This window comes from Phoenix dactylifera, chromosome 13 (assembly GCF_009389715.1).
Source record: "Phoenix dactylifera cultivar Barhee BC4 chromosome 13, palm_55x_up_171113_PBpolish2nd_filt_p, whole genome shotgun sequence".
In the NCBI taxonomy this organism is placed as follows: Eukaryota; Viridiplantae; Streptophyta; class Magnoliopsida; order Arecales; family Arecaceae; genus Phoenix; species Phoenix dactylifera.
In genome coordinates, this window is record NC_052404.1 from 2,722,407 (window position 1) to 2,743,259 (window position 20,853).

Consider the following 20,853-nt stretch of genomic DNA (forward strand, 5'->3'; position numbering starts at 1 on the left):
ATTATTTTTTGCTGTGACAAAGGGTGGGGGGGGAAGGCAACCTCCCCCATGTAGCAACCCCACATCGGGCCCCTCTCCCACTGGGACATGTCCGATACGGATAGAAAGCACCCCCTACCCCCTCGGAGGTAGAGGCATACTTATGTTTCTCATATCCTCCCCACCTTGTGGGCGGCTCCACCTACATGGTAACCTCCTCACGAGTGAGTACGTCATCCCGGTGCCACCTTGGTACTAGCCGACCAATAGCGCTTCCAGACCCCGTGTCCAAGCGTGGGGTATCCGTTCCCCGAACTTAATCGATGTCTGTATGTTTCGAACTGGAATTACTTGGTTGGAAGCAAACGTCCTATTCCAACTGAGCTACCACCTTGGTGGCTTATTAGTTATTTTTGAGGGCAAGGAGCTGGTCTACGATCGACCATCATAGAGGGTTCTAATTCTCCCTCTAATCTTACATGTTTTGTAGTTTGTTAGTGCATTTGGTGGGAAAGAAATTTGAGGATTTATGTGCTAAAATTTATCATCGTAATATGGTCGAAAGAACCACTTATGTACAAGTTATCTCTTCGTACTTCTTTTAATGAGTTTGGAGATGAAGAAATGATTCATGTTTTGGCTAGAGACCTTAATGGGTTAGGAATTCGGTGAGTATATACAAATGGTTCTGATCCTTCTCTCCACTCGCATCAAAATATATGGATAGAGTTTCCAATCAAAACTATGCATGAAGGAGAGTGAGGAGAGTGACCAATATACTCGGTGATCTCGAGTAGGTTATTCTTCAATTTGCTTACCTGTGGAGGAGCATTATGGCTATCATTGACATAAGATATGTGCACTCATCTTCATATTATTTATGATTTTAGTTGACTATAGGATCCATGTTTATATGCATTTTGTGTGTATGCTTGTATGTCGTATCAAAGCGCCACAACCCATGGAACATTCTATGATCATGCAAAGCATGACAAGATCTAAAGTGGCAATCTGGTCCGGTCAAATCGGATACGGATTGCATTGGATATAGAATAAATCAAAAATTTGATAATCCGAATTCGACATATTTATTAAACAAATCAAAAATTCAAATCCAAACTTGATTATTTTATTTAAAGTTGAATCAATTTAAACAAGGTAAGTATTGCCAACCTTTACAAGATCAGAGATTTTAGATTAAAATTATTTGTAGGTTAATTTCTGATTAATTTTGAAATAATAGAAAAAATAATAAAATTAAGACTATGTTTTCCCATGACTTCTCACCATCTTGGTTTTTCTTCTGCATGCCTAATTCATTATTGTTCGATTGAAGGAGGTTAAAAGAGGAAAATTAAAAACAACTAGGATAATTTGGTTGCAAAGAAATATATGGAAAAAAAAAGAGACTAATTATTAAAAAATAATTTAAAGTGTTTCAAATTCACTAATTTTCTAGTGAAAATAAAAATTATATTTTTTAAAAAAATTATAATTTAAACCACACCCGTCCTCATCAATACGTCGCGGATACGTAGGATATCTTGGTCGGCCGAGATATCCGACTCCACCCTAATTCGCTATTCCGATTCGCCTCATACTCGCTATCCCATCACCGCTTAGCTCGAGCCCAAGCCGATCTTTCTTAGCCGAGCATGAGCATACTTTTCTCTACTCAGCTCTAACCGATCCGAGCCGAGCCGACCCGAGCCGAACCAAAGAGTCCGTTAACGAGATGACAACCAGCGATATACTAAAATATGAATATTCCTATGAGGCCCAACCTTTTCACCAACCCAATCCATTAAAAAAAAAAAAAAAAAAAGAAGAAGAAGAAATTCATGCCACAGCTGGTTCGGTCGTCGGGGTCCGTTTCGTGCATGGTGACACGTGGCAGTGAACTCGTTTGGTAAAATAGCTGGGCACCGAAGCATTGGTTTCTAAAATAATATTAATGGCATACGCGGCTACGCCAAATCCCGAAATCCAAACCTAGTACGGGACTACGGCACTAATTGTTTGATAAAAAGTAATATTATTTTAACATTCTTAGATTTTAATAAGGATAAAAACTTCAACCGTAGGATCGAAAATCAAACGGCTGTGAGGGCCACGGTAACGCCTGCAAGGACGCGTCGCACCTCTGCCCGCTATAAATATCTCGCTTCGTGGGTTCCGGCGGAATATTGAGCCGGGACGGGGGATCGCTGCAGCCCTCTTAGGTCATCCCTTTCGCTCTCTTTTCTCCGTTTTTTTTTTCTTTTTCAAATTCCTCTAATTGGTGGTAGTATTCGTTTGATTTTTTTTGGCTATCAGCTGATGGATGAATTTTGTTTGTTTTGTTTTAATCTGTTTCTCTTTGTTCTGATCTCAATCTGTTGTTTCTTTGATCTGGATTTCTCTTTAGATTGCTCCTGATTTTGGTTTAGATCCATGAGTATGTATCATAATTCTTGATTGCTTTTACTTTCTTTTCTTTGCAATGGAAATCGTAGATGTGACTCTTATACTACAGGGTTTTTGATTTTTGTTTGGAATTTCTGTCTATTTTGTGCTGTTTTCCTTTTGATTTTGTTGGTTTGCGTGGGATTGGTTTATAGAACCCTAAGGGAAAGGGAACCGGTAGGTCAGTCTCTTTGTGGTAGGTCAGTCCCTCTGTGGCGATGTCCTTATATGATCTCAATCTGCTTAAATGTGATATAGTCTCACAAGATTTTGTGGACATGGTTATTGATTGTGAACTCGAGGGAAAAAATTCAAAATGTATGAGATTTATTAGTGTACATGTTGTTCTCTTTAAAAGGATTGCATGTTTTTTGTATTTTTCTGCAAAGTTACATGCAGGGGTGAAAGTGGACTAGACAGTATCTGATCCATCTTGGTGTCCAAATATATTGGGATATGGATATAAATTTGGGCATTCAACTAATAGTTGTATCCATATCTATATCCATATCAACGGAAAATCGATAAGGATACGGATCGACAATTATTTGATCCACATCCGAATATCCAATTCTATCTGTAATCCTATTTAATCTTATATAGCACCCATGAACTTTTAAGGAAACTAAGTGACATATTAATATGTTAGTAACTTGAGTTATCTTCCACTTAGTAATATCTTTGATTTTTTGGTCATAAAGTTTGACTATCTGATAAAAATCTGTATTTGAAATCGTATTTTCAATATTCGATTTGTATCCATTTCCATCTAAAACCAAACATCCAATCTACTTTCAATATCGTACTTTCAATATCTGTACTCATGAATTTTTGTATCCAACTAACATCCACATTCGCCAAACAAAAACAAATGCAGATATGGATAAAAACTAATATCCAATCTGTTTTCAACCCTAGTTTCGTGCTTCAAATTATGTCTGTGAGGAAACTGGTTTTCCAGCTAAATATGATCAGCCTGATCGAAGCCATTGGCATACCTTTGTTAGACAATAGCGAACATGGTTTATAGGGTTTGACCAGCCCTTTGTCGTGGCCATGTCATATAAATTTAATGTCATCTAGTGAAGTTTGATCCTATTAATTCAGTATGATTGTTTTAATCAGCCAAAGTGTGAGAAACAATGGTTGCCTAAAAGAATTTTGTTCGCATTCTTTTTATTTTTGTAGAACTAATTAAGTTTACATTTCAATATGTTTCATTTTGATCTGATTTTTCCTTTGATCTATGAGCATGTATCGGAGTTATTCTCCGCTCTCTCCCAACCCCCCGCCCCGTCCGCCCCCAAAGAGAGAGAGATAGAGAGAGAGAGAGAGAGAAAGAGAAGAACTTAGATTTGATTGGATTGCTAAACTTCTTTAGAAATCAGCATTATTTTGTGCTATGGTTTGTCTGATTTTTTTTTTGCTTGGATTTTGTTCATAAGTCTCAGAAAGTCAACAAGTTTATTTGCATGTGGCTCTGATGATAATATGTTTTCAATCTTTTTTAATGGTTGTTTTGATGTTTATTCCCCAAATGTATAATCAGTAAGTATGGTGCCCACATGGTTGAGGTCAGAAACCGGGGGGGGGGGGGGGGGTGTGTGTGTGCTGTGAAAGATTGTGTTTGGTTGGTGAGATTGCATATTGGAATTTTCCTGTCGAGTTGATGAGAATGCTACAGCTTTTTTGCTGGAAGGTCGTTGTCATGATTAGAATCATGTGAAATTTATTGATCTTGTTTTTTTTTTTTTGATGGCTTACATGCTACTGTGATTTGCTCTATAGTTGGGTACTTAAGATTGTAGTTGCTGGAAAGCAGGTTTTTCCTTATGACTTAGTGGCTTCAAGGGGCCAGTTATAAGCCAGTTGGAGCCATTTGTTGGTATTTTTTGAAGAAAATTCAGCTCTGCATCTGGGACAAGAAAATTCAAGTTATTTTCCTGCTTTTCTGAATATCTGGTGGGTCCAACATTATTAGCCTTTTGGCGATATTAGAAGGAAGACTCAATTCACATCCATGATCCACTAAGAAAAATTGAACAAGGTTTGAAAATCTTGAAAAGAGGGAATATATAAATGGTCGGAAGCTTTGAACAGATTTGAATCCTGAAGATCTCTAAAGCTCATTGTGCCTTCATCCGATCATGCCAGCAAGCATGCAGTTTCCTGGTTAGGCCATCTTGAAATTGGGCTTTGATTTGATCTTTTCTTCGAACTTCTTTTCTTAAAGATATCAAGGGTTTCTTGTAAGTACAGAATTGTCAATATGGGTAAATGAAATGCACGGGTGAGGTTCAGCTGAGAGCTATTGGCTGGAGAAGTTCCTTACTGAGTTAATTTAGCAATTTTATTAGCATAGTTAGGCTCATGGATTTTATTTCTGTTAGGAATGTGGTCATCCTGGAAAAGAATTTGAAGATTAAGAATACTAGCCATGTGGATTGTCTTGTTCTCTCTTGTTTGTTTTATTATCTCACAAAAAATTACTAACCGATTAGAAGTTGATATTCTGACTAGTAGAATGTGAAATATAATATAGGGCTTGCCTTTCCATATGCTCGAATTCTAGAAACTGATTCAATAAAAGGATTATTACTCTCTCGTGGTTTGCTCCAAAAATTGTCAGCCATACTTCAATTATTTGCTTTGAAACATTAAACTGAGTTTTGCTGTTCTGTATTCTTCTTTTAATTTAAAATATTTTCTTGTATTTTGAAGATCTCTTTTAGATCAAGATTAATTTTGGGTTGACATAAAATCTGGTCCCTAACACATATGATTCTAAATTACTTTGCTTAACTTAATTTCACTAAAGTAAAAGGTTGTTTGCAATATATTTTAGTTTTCCATCATCTTGTTGTTTCTAAAAGAAGGTCAACTCAAAGCAGTGGTTTTTATGGTTCACAAAGAAGTTTGAGGTGTGCTTAAGGATATTGGGGCTGAAGGACAAGATAGCTGCACAACACAGATCGGCAGTACAATTTTTGGGAAGGACCTAATGGAGAAAATGCAAGCGAATTTCTTTCACAATTTAGTTCGGCATGTATGAAGTTTCTATGGAGTATTCATGGCCAACAAGCCTATTGCTGTATCTCGACTTTAGGAATGCCCTAGCTCCTTTTGTTTATATTTTTGGCCATATTGACCAACAACTTTTCCCTCCCCATGCACAACCTTCAAGACTAAACATGCCAATAGGTAATGATCACTTTGTTCTATTGATGCAACATCTAATCTTTTTCTAGTTTGTTAGTTATTTACTTATTTTAGTCCTAAATTTACCAAATCATTATCTCTTAGGTTCTGGGTTGGTTGCTGAGAAAATGAGGGAATCTTCTTTTCCGTTGTTTGACAACAAAAGAAAAGTCAGGAAGAGAAAAACGTAGTTAAAAAAGGGCATTTTAGGAAGAGAAAAACATAGTTAAAATAAAGGGCATTTTTTCTCCCTAAGAGTCTTAAAATCTTTGTTCTCCTAAATGCAGTGTTTTGGAAAGAAATAATGAAAAGAGAAGGCGATCAAGAAAAATTTTAACCATATCTTAGCCACTTTCTTCATAAGTTTCTTCCTAATTCTCGTATCTCAAACGTGCAAAGTTATCCAATTGATTTTCTTTTCTTTTCTTGCAATAATGTACTTTTCTTTTTATTTCATTTTCTTGGCAATCAAAAATAGCCTGGGTGCTTGTTATGCATCCACGACATCATTATCACGAAATACATGTAGCTTCGGTACTTACAAAAAGATTTTATCAGTAACATTATCTGGCACATTGATCGGTACACTTTTGGAGTTCATTTCTGCTGCATCTTTCATTTGATGTGCTATATATTTTTATCCTCTCCATACTTGTATAACTAAATACGATTGTCCTAAGAAAACTTTTCAAGTAATTAATTTCCCACTTAACTATGCTGTGATTGAGCAAAGAATATTTCAGAACGATTCTCTGCTATATGACCTGACACCTATTCAAAGGCAGGAATTTTTTATGCGGAATTGACTGAGAAGTAATTACTCAAGAATAGCCAAGGTTCATGTTACCTGTTTAATGACTCAGTAGTCCATGAATTCTGATATATCTGATGTTATTTGATATTTCTGGAGGATTATGTTTGGCTTAAAGCTGTTTTCACTCACCATTCATATCGATCTACACTTGCTGACACTAGAGAATAAGCGTCGAGTTTAATTTGATGTACTTTGTTAAAGAGGGAAAGGGGGTGTCGGTGTATGAGTTATAATATACTATCTAATGCCAGTCCCTTTGGATATGATTATTTTTTAATTAAGTTCCTTTGCAAAAGCCTCCTAGTTTATCAGAATTACAAACAGGTCGTATGAAGCTGGAATATATCTCATTTTGATTGAGACCAATCTATTTGTCAATGGTCACGCAACTAGGTTAGAAAGATCTCGGCCCCATGTATAATGTCGTCTTGGTCTTATTATTAAATGGTCAAAGATCCATGGCAGACCTGGATTTAATGATCCTAAGTAATTAAGGCTTCTACTTAATTATGTTCTCTGAAGCAGTGGTATGTTAAATCAAATTATCAATATCATGACACATGCTGTCACTATTGGGTGTGGGTGTATCACCGTTCCAATTTTGTCTTCATCATGTTATCACATATTTCGTGCCATGTATCATGTGCTTTCCAACATTTTCAAAATGTGAACATCATGTGGCCTAGGCATATAATCTTTTGGGTCTGCTGTTGTTCTCAGAAATATATGCTTCTCTAAGTTGCATGCGCTATAATTTATTATTCTGTTTATAATGTGGTTTCTTAACATATATGTTTGCGGATAATATGTTTATGCAGGTAGATCTCTGTCCTTTGTGCTGTGAGCTTTCTTAAAATGGCTGATGGTCATGAAACTGATAAGAACATTGAGATATGGAAGGTTAAGAAATTAATCAAGGCATTAGAAGCTGCAAGAGGTAATGGCACTAGCATGATATCTTTGATCATGCCACCTCGTGATCAAATTGCTCGAGTTGCTAAAATGTTGGGTGATGAATATGGAACTGCCTCTAACATTAAGAGCAGAGTCAACCGGCAGTCTGTATTGGCTGCCATTACTTCTGCGCAGCAGCGGTTGAAGCTTTACAACAAGGTTCCTCCCAATGGACTAGTTCTATACACAGGAACCATTGTTACCGAAGATGGCAAAGAAAAGAAGGTCACCATAGATTTTGAGCCGTTCAAGCCCATTAATGCATCACTGTATCTCTGTGATAACAAGTTTCATACTGAGGCGTTGAGTGAGCTTCTGGAATCTGATGACAAGTTTGGTTTCATCATAATGGATGGAAATGGAGCTCTTTTTGGCACTTTAAGTGGCAATACTCGTGAAGTGCTTCACAAGTTCACTGTGGATCTTCCAAAGAAGCACGGAAGAGGAGGGCAGTCAGCATTGCGATTTGCTCGCCTCCGTATGGAGAAGCGCCATAACTATGTCCGCAAGACAGCTGAACTTGCTACACAATTCTTTATCAATGCTTCCACAAGTCAGCCAAATGTTGCTGGATTGATTTTGGCGGGTTCTGCTGATTTCAAAACAGAGTTGAGTCAGTCCGACATGTTTGATCCTCGCCTACAAGCTAAGATTCTCAATGTGGTTGATGTCTCATATGGAGGTGAGAATGGCTTCAATCAGGCCATTGAATTGTCAGCAGAGATTCTATCAAATGTCAAGTTCATACAGGAAAAGAAGTTGATAGGAAAGTATTTTGAGGAAATAAGCCAGGACACTGGAAAATATATATTTGGTGTGGATGATACACTGAAAGCTCTTGAAATGGGTGCTGTTGAGATCCTGATTGTGTGGGAAAATTTGGATATCAACAGATATGTGCTAAAGCACAGTACTAGTGGTGAAATCATTATCAAGCATTTGAACAAGGATCAAGAAGCAGATCAGGACAACTTTCGAGATCCTGCAACATCTGCAGAGCTGGAAGTGCAAGAGAAGATGCCTCTCTTGGAGTGGTTTGCTAATGAGTACAAGCGTTTTGGGTGCTCCCTCGAGTTCGTTACCAACAAATCTCAAGAGGGCTCTCAGTTTTGCAGGGGTTTTGGTGGCATTGGTGGGATCCTTCGCTATCAGCTAGATATAAGGGCTTTTGATGAGCTGTCTGATGGAGAATACTATGAAGATTCTGAATAGCAATCAGCCAACCTTGAACTGGATCCGGTCCAGGAGGAGCCTGTGCTGGCCCTTCCTGTGACCGGACATGCTCCTCGGGGGCTGCACATCTTCAGAAAAAAATTTATGGGTTTGTGCCTTCTTTCTATTGCTACTAACTTCAAAACATTTGCATTTACTTATCATTTTCTTATGTTTTGGGATTCACACTTCTCGTTGATCTTCATTTTGCTAATAAGTGATTTTATTTTTGTTTTCAGGAGCAAAGAACAGTTTCACAGTGATCGGGATGGAGCATTTCATTGACTGGCATGACAATATGATATGGAAAATTGAAGATATCTCAGCTGCCTGATGCTGAGATCTTGGAGGTTTATTAGTGCTTTGTTAGGTCCTTGCAACTAGAAATAATGGCTTTACTCTGTGGCAGGCGTGCCTGCTTTGAAGAGTTTCCTGGCTGTTCTTATTACAACTGAAACAATTGCAGTTGGTTTGTCATGGTAGAACCTATTCTCGAGTATGTGTGCTTGTTTGTGCTGCTTATTTTTGTTGTCTTAGAATCCTTGGCAGTCTATGATGTCACTTGAAACGTTGGAATTCAACTTTTGTCATCAGCACAAGTCAGACTCTATAAATGGGCGGCAGCGTATTGAGCAACAGATTGTTTTCTGTTGGCTCAATGTTTAGGAATCTTGGTTTGCTAATCTGTAGGAAATCTGTCAATGATCAATGTGTATCTCCTTTTAAGCAGTGGCATGTCGAGCATTCCTGATCACCGACCAGAACGAAAGGTAATGAGTGACACTGGATATCAGCATTTCCCTTTTGGAAGATCGAATGCCTAGTTCTTATCTACTACTCATGTAAATGTTAACTTTGTTGTGGAACATATTTAAATGCTTTGAATACAAAATGTTGCTGTTATCTGTTTGACAGCTGCTATGACCAATGGCGTGCAAGTATTCCATCAAACTTGAGTGCAACATGAACTTTATTCTGTTAGATGTTTTTGAGCGTAATATCTGGTATTGGCTGTGGACAAATCTAAGAAGTGCTTGGGGGGATGGTAGTACAACTAAACAGGTTAGCAGGTGTATGGAGGTTAATTTGACATGCAGCACTTTCACCACTAGAGCGTAGAGGCCGAGGTGTACGCTCTTGATCTCAGATGCTCTGCAAAGTGAAACATTCCATTAGTTCTATACAATCTGGTTTTTGTGGTGAGTGTTTGTTGAATGCCTTCATGACTAATGCTAGCTGCAACCTGATACCGTCTGGTTATATGTATAACTTGTGGCTGTTCCCTTGTATTGGTGCTTTTGGATAGACATGGGAAAAGCCAATCCTGCCAAGTACCCCGGCTACAGAGGCTGCAGAAAATTTAATCCACCTAGGGTTGTAACTCTGTTTCTTTAGGTTTGTGTGGGAGGCTTGTTGTTAGTTAAGCAATTGTTATACACCCTAAATGACACTGGCAGAATCCTGGAGGGAAGGAAAAAAGAAAAGAAAAAAAGTTCTAAGCACGCGACGGTGTACCTGCACAAAGCCTCACCGGTGATTCTGGTGAGGATCCTTCGACACTCAAGTTTGGATGGATCTTAGTTGGTCCAAAAGTTCCTTAGGCATTACCTGATGGGGCTATTTATAGTTTCCATAGAGGTGCCCAAGTGGCGGAGGTATGGTCCATTCTCATCATTGGAGGATATAGATTTTAGACAGATGGCGCACAGCTAGAGCCTGCTTGAGGCGCACGGCGTATACCGTTCTCGTGATCGGTAAGGCGTTGATAGGTGTAACGGGGTATAGTTGGAGCACCATGGTGTCGTCCGTGACTGTTGTTGGCCAGCAAGCAAAGCATGACGCGGTGACGTTATAATGTACAGCCATGTAGGCGGGCGCGGGCATGGTTTTCTTAAAATATATAAACATTTATGATGTTTGAAAGAATTTAAACAACTGAAAATTGTCTATATATATAAAAAATTACATGTTCATGTTCATCCCCAAGTTGCACAAGAAAAGCATAAAGAGTAAGCAAAAACAAACAAGAATAAAAAAACAAGATGTTCATGTTGGCTTCTTTCTTTTGCTGTCGGCCATGAACAAAATATATATGCATGGCTTCTTGGGTTTTCAAATTGTTATATAATCTTCATTTGTCTCGTGGCTGGTGTAATTCTTTTTCTTTTTGATCTTTATTTTTCAAGGCTAGCAGGCCAGTCACAACATGGGAAGAATCCCTCCTCAAACAGGCTCAATAAGGCTGCTAATCATACGGCCATAACTAAATCACCAGTTCATACAGCCCATAACCTCATCAATGGCTTGCGCAAATCTCGCTGAATCATTACACCATGACATTGACCCGACCGTACAGGGTACGCCGCCAATCACAGCCGCTTGTCCTGTGAGCTCCATTCATCAGGCATCTATCTCAATCTACAGCAACAGGCAGACAAGTGGATCAGAATAAACTGAAGCAGTTGGTTGGATGATTAAGTTGGTGGGCACATCTCATCAGTTATTGCAGAGGTCCCGTGCTTTGAATTTAACCAGATTTAATCCATGTGACAGAGAAATTTGATGCTAATATCCTCAATGTAGCTGGACTTCCAGCAAATTAGTAATTATATGCTATGTATAGAGTTGTAGAATAGAACATATGTTGATATCACATGAGACTATGGGATGTCAATGGAAGCCTGTCATTGTTTATTGAATTGCCTGTTCAACAGACAATGATGTGAAATGCTAAGACTGGACTGGAAGTAAACTACTATTCTGTTTGTTTTACCCAAGTGTTCTTTGTTTTTCTGTCACAATCTTCTAATCAAACCTTATTTGTCATTTTTGCACATACTTCATGCTAACAAATTTTATTTCTCTTTTTTTTGTTAAAGTTTTTTTTTATTCTGACTCCATCAGTTCTGAATACTCGCACAAAATTCTTTTCCTCTCCATTCTTTTCATGTCATCACAATAGACCACCTTGCTAACTCCAATGCTGACTTGCATTTTCCATTTCACAGATATCAATTTTTAGCTGTTGCTGTCACGATGGCCAGGTTGATATGTTAGTGATAGACATCAACATCATCAAACGCAAACAATGCTACTCAGAAGAGAGAAATCTCGTCTTTGAAGGAGAAATGCAGTCTTGAAATAATTTATGACAATTCTCCACCAGAAGGTCAAGGTTGGTTGTGCAATGCTGGCCAATATTGAATTGGGGGGTAGTCACATAAAGATTTGTAGTTAAAAGCAGCGTTCTGGAAGACCTTTTCACTTCGTTTCTTGTTTCAAATTTTTGTTTTTTTTTTTCTTTTGAGAAATTTTTTTGGATATATTTCCAGATATTCAAATTGTCACAGTATCTGTACCAACTCCTAGATCTATATGAAAATATCAGATTGCCACAATATTTTCTCTTGGAGTGCTGCTGAAAACAAGCTTATCCTGTTGGAGACTCTTATGTACAGTCTGCGAAATATAATTTCGAGCCAAGTAATAAAGAATGATGGCTAGAAAATACACTACTTAGCAAACGATTTTCATGGGACTGCATTGTTCCTTCGATGACCCACATTAACAATAAAAGGGTCATGTGCTGTGTATTAGCCTCTACCAGCCAATATTTTTTTTATGAAAATACTGAGAATTAGCAACAAAAGTTTGCTAGGACTAATCTCAAAAAGCAAGAAACAACTTAAAAACAATCCTTGATGCTTTTACCGGTTCCAGCGAAAGTTCTGCTTATGAGAGAGCTCATTGCAAGATGAGTTACTTGGCTACCAATGCGATTGTTGTTCTTTCAGATAGCATGCATCAAATTGAATCAAAGCAAAGCTCCATCTGCTATTGTTATAATGCAAGTGTTTAGAGTCCAACCATGCATAACAGACCATAAAGCCTTGATTATTGGGATCTTTCATAACAAATTTGAGTGTAAGCAATAAGTATGTGCCATGACATACCTCCATAACAAGTAAATACAAAATCCAACTTCTCAAAGCATTTATCCACTATGTCAACTTGGCACATTAAACTGAATCTAGATCCTTTTTAATTGAAGATGGCATAGAAGAGGTTTAGTTCTACATCATCGATTGTCTATATATCACAAAACAGCCGATCATTAAGCAAAAGCTACTTATTTCGGTAACACATCAATACTAGGCCCTACTCAATCATAATAGACCATTACCAATACATGACCAGTCTGTGATTTAAAACTGGATCTCTCCCTTTCATCCCTAAATTTTGACACTAGACATAATAGAGATGGCCACCAAGGTGGTAGCCTAGTGGTACTCGGCAGCAATTCTAACCACAAGGTCCCAAGTTCGAATCGCTGCGGCGACGATTAAATTGTGGACCGGAGCTCACTACTTTGGCTACTGCTTGGACTTGTGGTGTAGGACCGCTCTTGAACCGCTAGTAGCCGAGGTGGTGTCGGGTGTGACGTACTCACATGTGGGACTCGAGCCAGAGCTCAGAGGAGTAGCTGAGCCGGGCCCACAGGTGGGGAGGGTATGAGTAAAACCGGTCGGGGTGCCCAACACACGGCCATTTCTGCCCGCATCAAACATTCTCCTGGCGGGGCGGGGGTCCAGTGGGGGCTGCTACGCAGGGGTGGGCTTGTCCCTTCCTCCTCTCTACCCCTTTTTTTAGCAAAAAAAAAAAAACATAATAGAGATGAACATATTTGGTGTTCACTACTCAAAAAAAAAAAAAAAAAAAAAAGAAAAGAAAAAGAAAAAGGTGGTCATGCCATACTCCTACAATGCCATACTTTTGCCAGCTGCCATGTAGTCCCAAAGAAACTCTTCCAAGGGCCCAATACCAACAAACACTTCTCTTTGTGTGAGAGTGGCAACAACTCATTACAGCAGAGATGTCTTTCCTTCTCACAGCTGCGCCCAGAGCTCTCCAATTTATGGCCGTTGGAAAGGTAGCAACATCACCAGCCTTTAATGCCTCCATCCAACTCCAAAGTCCTAACAGCTTTCGTGAAACCCGCCCCAAAAGCGCAGCTCTTTCCCCTCCCTTCCCCAATGAAAGCTTCGGCTTCCAAGTCTCGAGTCCTGTTCCCATCCTTCCCCTGTCTCCAAGAGAGCTGGAAGGAGCCCCAACTGCCCATCTGTTGCTCAACTGCAATGCCGGCTTCTTGTCTTGTTACTGTGAGCTTTGGGCGAAAGAATTAGAGAAGTTCAAGTGGGGGTAGTGCAGGCTTTGGAGTCTCCGACACGAAAGCCGGGTGTTTTATTATTGTTTGGGGTAGATGACCAAAACTCTAACGGCAATCACAAAGGTAAGCTTTTAAGTTTACTTGTGGGCTTTTATATTTTGATTTGGTAAGCGCTTGAAGGTAGGTAGGAGAAATTTGAGTGTTTTGGAGTCGACCCGTTGGAGAAAGATTGGATTTTTGGCGAGGAATTTTATGGTACTGCTGCATAAAAAAGACGGGTTTGTGAGTGTTTGGGGACAGGTTATGCCATAGAGGAGGTGAGTTTTTTTGATGTTGAATTAAGGTTTTGTGGAATTCTGGGTGGTAGAAGAGGATTGAAGCGTGCTTTTCCTCCCCTTTTTACAACATTAGCGAAGGCTGAAGTAATTCTGATATCTAGATAGAAGTCAAAAAGCTGAGTCAATGAATTAGAGAACTAGGGTTTGCTGAAAGCTGTTAGATATAGAGAAACTTCAGCATTTGTATTGGATGAACCTTGTTTCTTTTTTTTTTTGCTGTGATCTAAAGAATTTGATTACTGAGAAAGTATAAGGAAGTCCAAATTTTGAAGTTTTTTAGTGTGTGGTGCTGGAAAGAAGATGGTTGGCAGCGTTGAAAGGGATCATGGTTCTCTTCACTGGAACGGATCTATTGACTGCTCCAGTGGTGCTGAAGAAAGGCTTGATGAGCTCCGTCGCCTTCTCGGCAAGTCCGATGGCGATCTGTTAAAGATTGTCGGCATAGGTGCTGGTGCCTGGGGCAGTGTGTTTGCTGCGCTCTTGCAAGATGCTTATGGTCATTTTCGTGAAAAGGTCCAGATTAGAATATGGAGAAGGGCCGGGAGATCGGTTGACAGGTCGACAGCAGAGCATCTATTTGAGGTAATCAACTCTAGGGAGGATGTTCTAAGGCGTTTGATACGACGGTGTGCATACTTGAAATATGTTGAAGCAAGGCTCGGGGATCGGACACTGTATGCAGATGAGATCTTGAGGGATGGTCTCTGCTTGAACATGATTGACACACCACTCTGCCCATTGAAGGTTGTGACCAATTTGCAGGAGGCAGTGTGGGATGCTGATATCGTAGTCAATGGTCTGCCTTCCACAGAGACCCATGAAGTGTTTAAGGAGATCAGTAGATACTGGAAGGAGAGAATTACTGCTCCACTTATAATCTCTCTGGCGAAGGGTATTGACGTAGGTTTAGATCCAGTCCCACGGGTAGTAACACCTACACAGATGATTAGATGTGCAAGTATGTTCTCTTTCCCCTTTCGACTGTTTTATGATTGCCATGTTATGGGTTTTGGATTTTTAGCTTCATCACTTGTTGAGTCCACAATTAATTGGAAGTAAGCAAGTTGTAACTGACAAGAATTAGCTAGAAAAGTATGAACTAGGCACAAATAGGTCTTCAATTGCTCAATGTATCTTCATTTGTCTCCTCTTATGGCTGTTCGTCTTTAACACAAACATATATTTGATTGTATAGAGAACCATGACATCTCAAAACACAAAATGTATATACCTACAAAACTTGACTTCGATGTTATTCTCAAATTTTTGATTTTGTATAATTTCAATATAATTTCTATACCTTCTCTCCAGACAGGAAAACTGAATATGATATCCATATATCTTAGCTTTCACTCCTTTTTCTTTTTTGAACCAAATGTTGGTGTTTCCACCTGTGCTTTCATATATTGTATTGTTGAATAAATTATAATTTTTCAATTGCGATTTCTTACTTGTTACCTGTGCTGTGAGTAAAAGAAGTAGATGACACCGTTTGTTTCAATATTTGGAAAACATAGTTGACCTTCACATTACCGTTCCTATTTGATGGTCATCTTGTTTTAGCAATCTCAAAATTTTTCTGTGTTTTTTCCATAGTAATATATCCATCACTAATTTTCTTTTAATACATAAATATCTCTTTAAACACCATCTGTTTATCATTGTTTTGATATTCTTTCCTTTACGGAAATAATGTTTCATATCTTGTAATTTTGAGATACTATCCCTATTTGGGTCTTTAGTTTGTTTTTCCCCTTATCTTTTCTAAGCTTGAATGTATGTCTGGCAGCTGGAGTTCCAGTTGAGAACATTCTTTATCTCGGGGGCCCAAACATTGCTTCAGAGATTTATAACAAGGAATATGCTAATGCTCGAATATGTGGATCTGATAAGTGGAGGAAACCTCTTGCTAAGTTTTTGAGGCAGCCACATTTCATTGTGTGGGATAATGGTGATCTCGTCACTCATGAAGTTATGGGTGGTCTGAAAAATGTATATGCCATTGGTGCTGGTAAGTTTAATATCTTGTTGATATTTCATCTTGTAAAAAAAAAAAACTATAGTATTCATATCTTTTATTGTTCTCTGGTGCATTATGGAGTCATGGAATAGATTATGGGAAGACATAATCTGCCGCTGTTAAGCAGAAGTAATTAAAAGAACCTATAAAATTATGCTTCAGCCCTATTTATTGCTACAGGAAGTGCTACTGCAACTAGTCATCTTTTATGCATTGCTAAATATAGGTTTTCAGAAGATAGGATTGGGGTTGTATTTTGACTCCCTATTAGTAAAGTTATCCTAGACAGTGTTTTGACTCCCTATAGTTTTCATATCTCTATTTTATCTGCAGTATCTCTCACCATCTGGTTCTTGGTAGAAGAAAAATAACAAAAGGTAAGTGAATGGTGAAGAGATGTTTTATATTTGGACTTAGAAGGTGAATATTTAATAATGACATTGATACACTGGATATGTGAATATACAGAAGCATGCACGTGCGTGCATCTATGGTGGTTCTCTGAAAGATTGCCAATCTATGGTGATTCTAGTGTAATGTGTGAAAGCCCCAAAAAGATTCCTGAATTCATATAGCTCCCATATTTTGTCCTGAACGAGCATTGAGCAGCTGTTATATTATTGTTGTGCATGAAATTATTGTAGACTCGTGTTTGTCAGTTTCAAACTTGTTCTAATTATAAATGTTATGGTTTTCAAAAGGATCACTTGAGTATGCAGTGAGATTGGATAAGTTTTGTGGTTAGTGATATTTAAATTCTCTTTACTTCCAAATTTAAGATGTTATAGAGTGAAAATGGGCTTATAAGACTGATGATGCACCGACACCAATGTTTAGAGTCACTGTGATAACTATACCTTTGTTTCATTCTATCTATTGTTAACAATGTGGAGCCAGAACAACCTGAATCATTAATAACTAGCTAAGATTAGGACTTTGGTCATATCGTGTGGATTATATGGATATATTCAGCAGTGCAGGTTCGCTGCTCGAATGATTATTTGTTTACGAAGCTGTTACTGATTGCCAAAAGGAAGGAATTCAAGGTCAGAAAGAATGGGGAGAGCCAGAAGAGGGAATTAATTTGCGGAACATGTCCATATTTATTAACGAGATGGATAGATTGGAGACCTAGATAAAATGTATATCAAAAAACAGTGGTTAGCCTCTATGCATGCATCCATGATGTCCACCAAAGAGAACTATTTTCTATTCTGTTGCATGCTACTCTTTTGTTTAGTCCTGTTACTTTGATCTAAGAGAAATTCGGCGAGTCATTTGTCTGGCATGGATTTATTGATTATTTTGCTATCATTAGGCTTATCGTAATATTGGGCTCCATCCAATCTATGAACTCTAACTATTAAAATTTTGCTCTAAAAATATACTCGTAAAATGTATGTGGTTCTTTCAGAACTAGTTCAACATTTCACTCCCATTTGGGTGAATCGGCTTGATCCCTGGGATTGGAACATGTTGTGAAACTTCTTGTGAATTTTCCTCTATTGTTCATATATTTTTCATTTCCACTTCTTAGTTTATGGAGTTAACTATGTTTGTAACTCCGTACTTTTTTGGTTATCGTAATGGTTAAGGCTCAAAAGATGATGGTATTTCAGCACTATTCATGAGTTCATGTTATTTCAGTGCTATTTAAAATGGTTTTACACTTACTTTCTCATGATGATGTTATGTTTGTAATGGTTAAGGCTCAAAAGATGATGGTATTTCAGCACTATTCATGAGTTCATGTTATTTCAGTGCTATTTAAAATGGTTTTACACTTACTTTCTCATGACCGCTTCTTAATTAACCTATCCTATTGAGCATGCATGCTCTAATCTCTTCCTGAAATCATGCTTTATATGAGTTTGTTTTTATTTCTTCAGGGATGGTAGCAGCTCTGACAAATGAGAGTGCAACAAGCAAATCTGTGTACTTTGCACACTGCACTTCTGAAATGATATTTATTACTCATCTATTGGCAGAACAACCAGAGAAACTTGCTGGTCCATTGCTAGCTGATACCTATGTAACTCTTTTAAAAGGTCGCAATGCATGGTATGGCCAAATGCTAGCAAAAGGGGAGCTGAGCCCTGATATGGGTGATAGCATCAAAGGGAAAGGGATGATTCAGGTTAGCCTCTTGATCCTGGTACCTTGGTATTCTCATGGGAAGCAGAGGTATTTGCACCCAATCACTACTGGAGTTCCGAGTTGTTGTGAGTTTTGACTACCTGAATTTGGTGAACTGGTGCTCAACCAAGGGACATATTTTACTTGTTTCAGTAAATCTGAATTAAGGTTCTGGTATGATTTATCTCTATTTTGTATCTATTCCCTCCTACGAACTCACATTATTCTGTCTCTCACTCAGGGCGTCTCTGCAGTTGATGCTTTTTATGAGCTTCTCAGCCAGCCTAGCTTGAGTGTGTTGCATCCTGAAGAAAACAAGCCTGTTGCTCCAGTTGAGCTGTGCCCCATCCTCAAAACACTCCACAGAGTTCTAATAAAAAGGTCAGGTTCCATTTTTTCCCCCTGATTCTCTTTTCAAGCTCTTGTTGTAGTTGAGAGGTTTTGTGAGCTTGCTTACATCAGCATGAACTTTATGTTTCTTGCCTTTAGCTTTTATGACTAAAAATGAAAGGAAACGTCTTTAGACTTCAACATGGGATACCAATATGATGTAAATTTTGATTGATTAATTGTCATGTGGGTCTATCCTGCTCTTTGCACCCTCATTGAGCTAATAATGAGGGGAGCTGCACTGCTTCTTTTTCTACCAAGAATACATACAATCTAGAAATGATTGAATCAGATGGCTTTGTATTTTCATTAGGATCTGAATGACCATCAGGTTTCTTCTTTGAGTTGATCATCGTTGGCTTGACTTACATGATTGATTTGGGATCTGCAGGGAAGTTTCTACACAGGCCATTCTTCAAACATTAAGAGACGAAACCATGAACGATCCTCGTGAACGGATTGAGATTGCACAAAGCCATGCCTTCTACAGACCATCTCTTCTTGGCCAACCTTAATAGCATCAGTTGATCAAGGAATAAAAAATTGAAAACTGGTCCTCCTTGTTATTCTGTCAATATTAGTTTGATATGTGATGAGCTTGTTAGAGCTGGTAGTGCATATTTTATTCAGTTAATAAGGAATTCTTTGCCTGTCGCTCTGAACTATATTTAGGCGAGCTTGATTTACTTTCTATTTGTTATGTAAACAAGAAGGCATCCAATTGAAGCTCAAGACGATATCGAAATCCTATGCATCGTGTTTGCACAAATAGAAAGCTACTGCTGTTTGTAAGAGGAGAATTAATTTCTTTATTTATATCTAAGATGATGTACAAGGCCATGTGTGAAAATAGTTTCAGATCAATTGATGCCATCTCCTGGTAAGAATGACAAGTTTTGCCACTTGCTTCCTTGGTTCCACTTAAGACAATTTTGGTGCTATCAAAGAAATCCTCTTTATATAACCAAAGCAGATAAATTTCACATGAGGAAACCAACTGATGGTAGCTTGGATTCTGTAGTTTGGTTTCCTGCTCTGTGCTCTCCATCCTTGATTCTTTTCTCCATGCCCCTCTGTCTGGACTCTGGAGTCATCCTTTTCAGCTCACAGTTGTGTATCAAGTAAAGAACTTGCTCCACTGCCTTTCAAGCCATCTGATGCTTGCACCTGGATATTGTCTATGTTCTAGCTAGGTGGTATAGTAGCATTCAGATGGTTTAGCACTATCAAGTAGGCTGTGCTAGATATCGACATCCTGCTTTTGTGCCAAGATATTTAAGTTCATTTGCAAATAATGAAGTGGGAACCATCCCCAGTATTATCTATCACTTCCAAATGGTGGGGCAAGACTTTGAGACAATGGAGGAGTTGAAAGGAGTGCCGGGGAGAACCTAAGTTTGGGCTCAAGATGACACTGAAAAAAGGAGTAGCCAAGCAGTACGACCGGCGGGATGCCGGCAAGTTCGCCGATAGCAAAAGCAAGGTGTCGATAAAGGCCATTTTTTCGTTCAGAAATGCTTGAGCAACGTAAAAATAAAATCACATTAAAAAAAAGACACTCAGGTGGTGGTGTAGTATTTTCTTTTTGAAGTGACATTTTAATGAAGTTTTGGTGCAAAATACCAGAGTAACTTTTTTATTAGTCACCATAGAATTGCTATTTTTTCATTAGAATGGGCTCCTATTAAAATTGTGATCGACCTCTATCTAAATAAAATATTATCAACTATTATAATAATTATAGCAACAATTATTTATCTCATTTTGTGCAATATAAAATTATTTATTATTAAAATAATGATTGCAATGATGATATCGTAATAAAAATATTAGATAATAATAAAAAATAATAATATTATTATTTAAATTTAATATTTTTAGTTATTTATTTTGCAAGAAAAGAATAGTTGTTTTGGCATGGCGAAAAACTTTTAAAGATCTAAAAATAATTTTGTCTCTAAATCTAAATGTAAAAGAGATCGCAGACTCACGGTTCAAAATATAAGAGATATTAGGTTAATATTCATCCTTTCATTTAAAATCTCTCGATATATTATTCTAAAAAAAATAATTCCTATCTTTCCTACAAATAGTTAATAATTTTTAATGAACAATTCATTTATTCAAATCACAGGTCACTCAAAAAAAAAAAAAATTTCTTCAGATCACATAAATATTTTTGGAGAAAAAAATTGTATAG

General features: G+C 38.0%; 2 protein-coding genes across 2 annotated transcripts; both read left to right on the forward strand.

Moving 5' to 3' along the window:
* The first annotated feature begins 2,147 nt into the window (after positions 1 to 2,147).
* Positions 2,148 to 9,530, forward strand: LOC103711702 (eukaryotic peptide chain release factor subunit 1-3). The gene is made up of 3 exons (XM_039132793.1): positions 2,148 to 2,201; positions 7,255 to 8,711; positions 8,842 to 9,530. The coding sequence occupies exon 2, from the start codon at positions 7,292 to 7,294 to the stop codon at positions 8,600 to 8,602; it is 1,311 nt and encodes a 436-aa protein (XP_038988721.1). The 5' UTR covers positions 2,148 to 2,201; positions 7,255 to 7,291; the 3' UTR covers positions 8,603 to 8,711; positions 8,842 to 9,530.
* A 3,854-nt stretch (positions 9,531 to 13,384) lies between these two features.
* Positions 13,385 to 19,517, forward strand: LOC103711700 (probable glycerol-3-phosphate dehydrogenase [NAD(+)] 1, cytosolic). The gene is made up of 6 exons (XM_026806442.2): positions 13,385 to 13,892; positions 14,388 to 15,065; positions 15,897 to 16,118; positions 18,017 to 18,264; positions 18,505 to 18,644; positions 19,045 to 19,517. The coding sequence occupies exons 2-6, from the start codon at positions 14,408 to 14,410 to the stop codon at positions 19,166 to 19,168; spliced, it is 1,392 nt and encodes a 463-aa protein (XP_026662243.1). The 5' UTR covers positions 13,385 to 13,892; positions 14,388 to 14,407; the 3' UTR covers positions 19,169 to 19,517.
* Positions 19,518 to 20,853: the final 1,336 nt, after the last annotated feature.

What these genes read in the sequence shown, in the direction of transcription:
- LOC103711700 (XM_026806442.2), top strand. Translation starts at nt 14,408, where the DNA reads ATGGTTGGCAGCGTTGAAAGGGATCATGGTTCTCTTCACTGGAACGGA. An exon ending in ACAGATGATTAGATGTGCAA is followed by an intron (nt 15,066 to 15,896) that starts GTATGTTCTCTT and finishes TATGTCTGGCAG; the next exon opens with CTGGAGTTCCAGTTGAGAAC. An exon ending in TGTATATGCCATTGGTGCTG is followed by an intron (nt 16,119 to 18,016) that starts GTAAGTTTAATA and finishes TTATTTCTTCAG; the next exon opens with GGATGGTAGCAGCTCTGACA.
- LOC103711702 (XM_039132793.1), top strand. Translation starts at nt 7,292, where the DNA reads ATGGCTGATGGTCATGAAACTGATAAGAACATTGAGATATGGAAGGTT.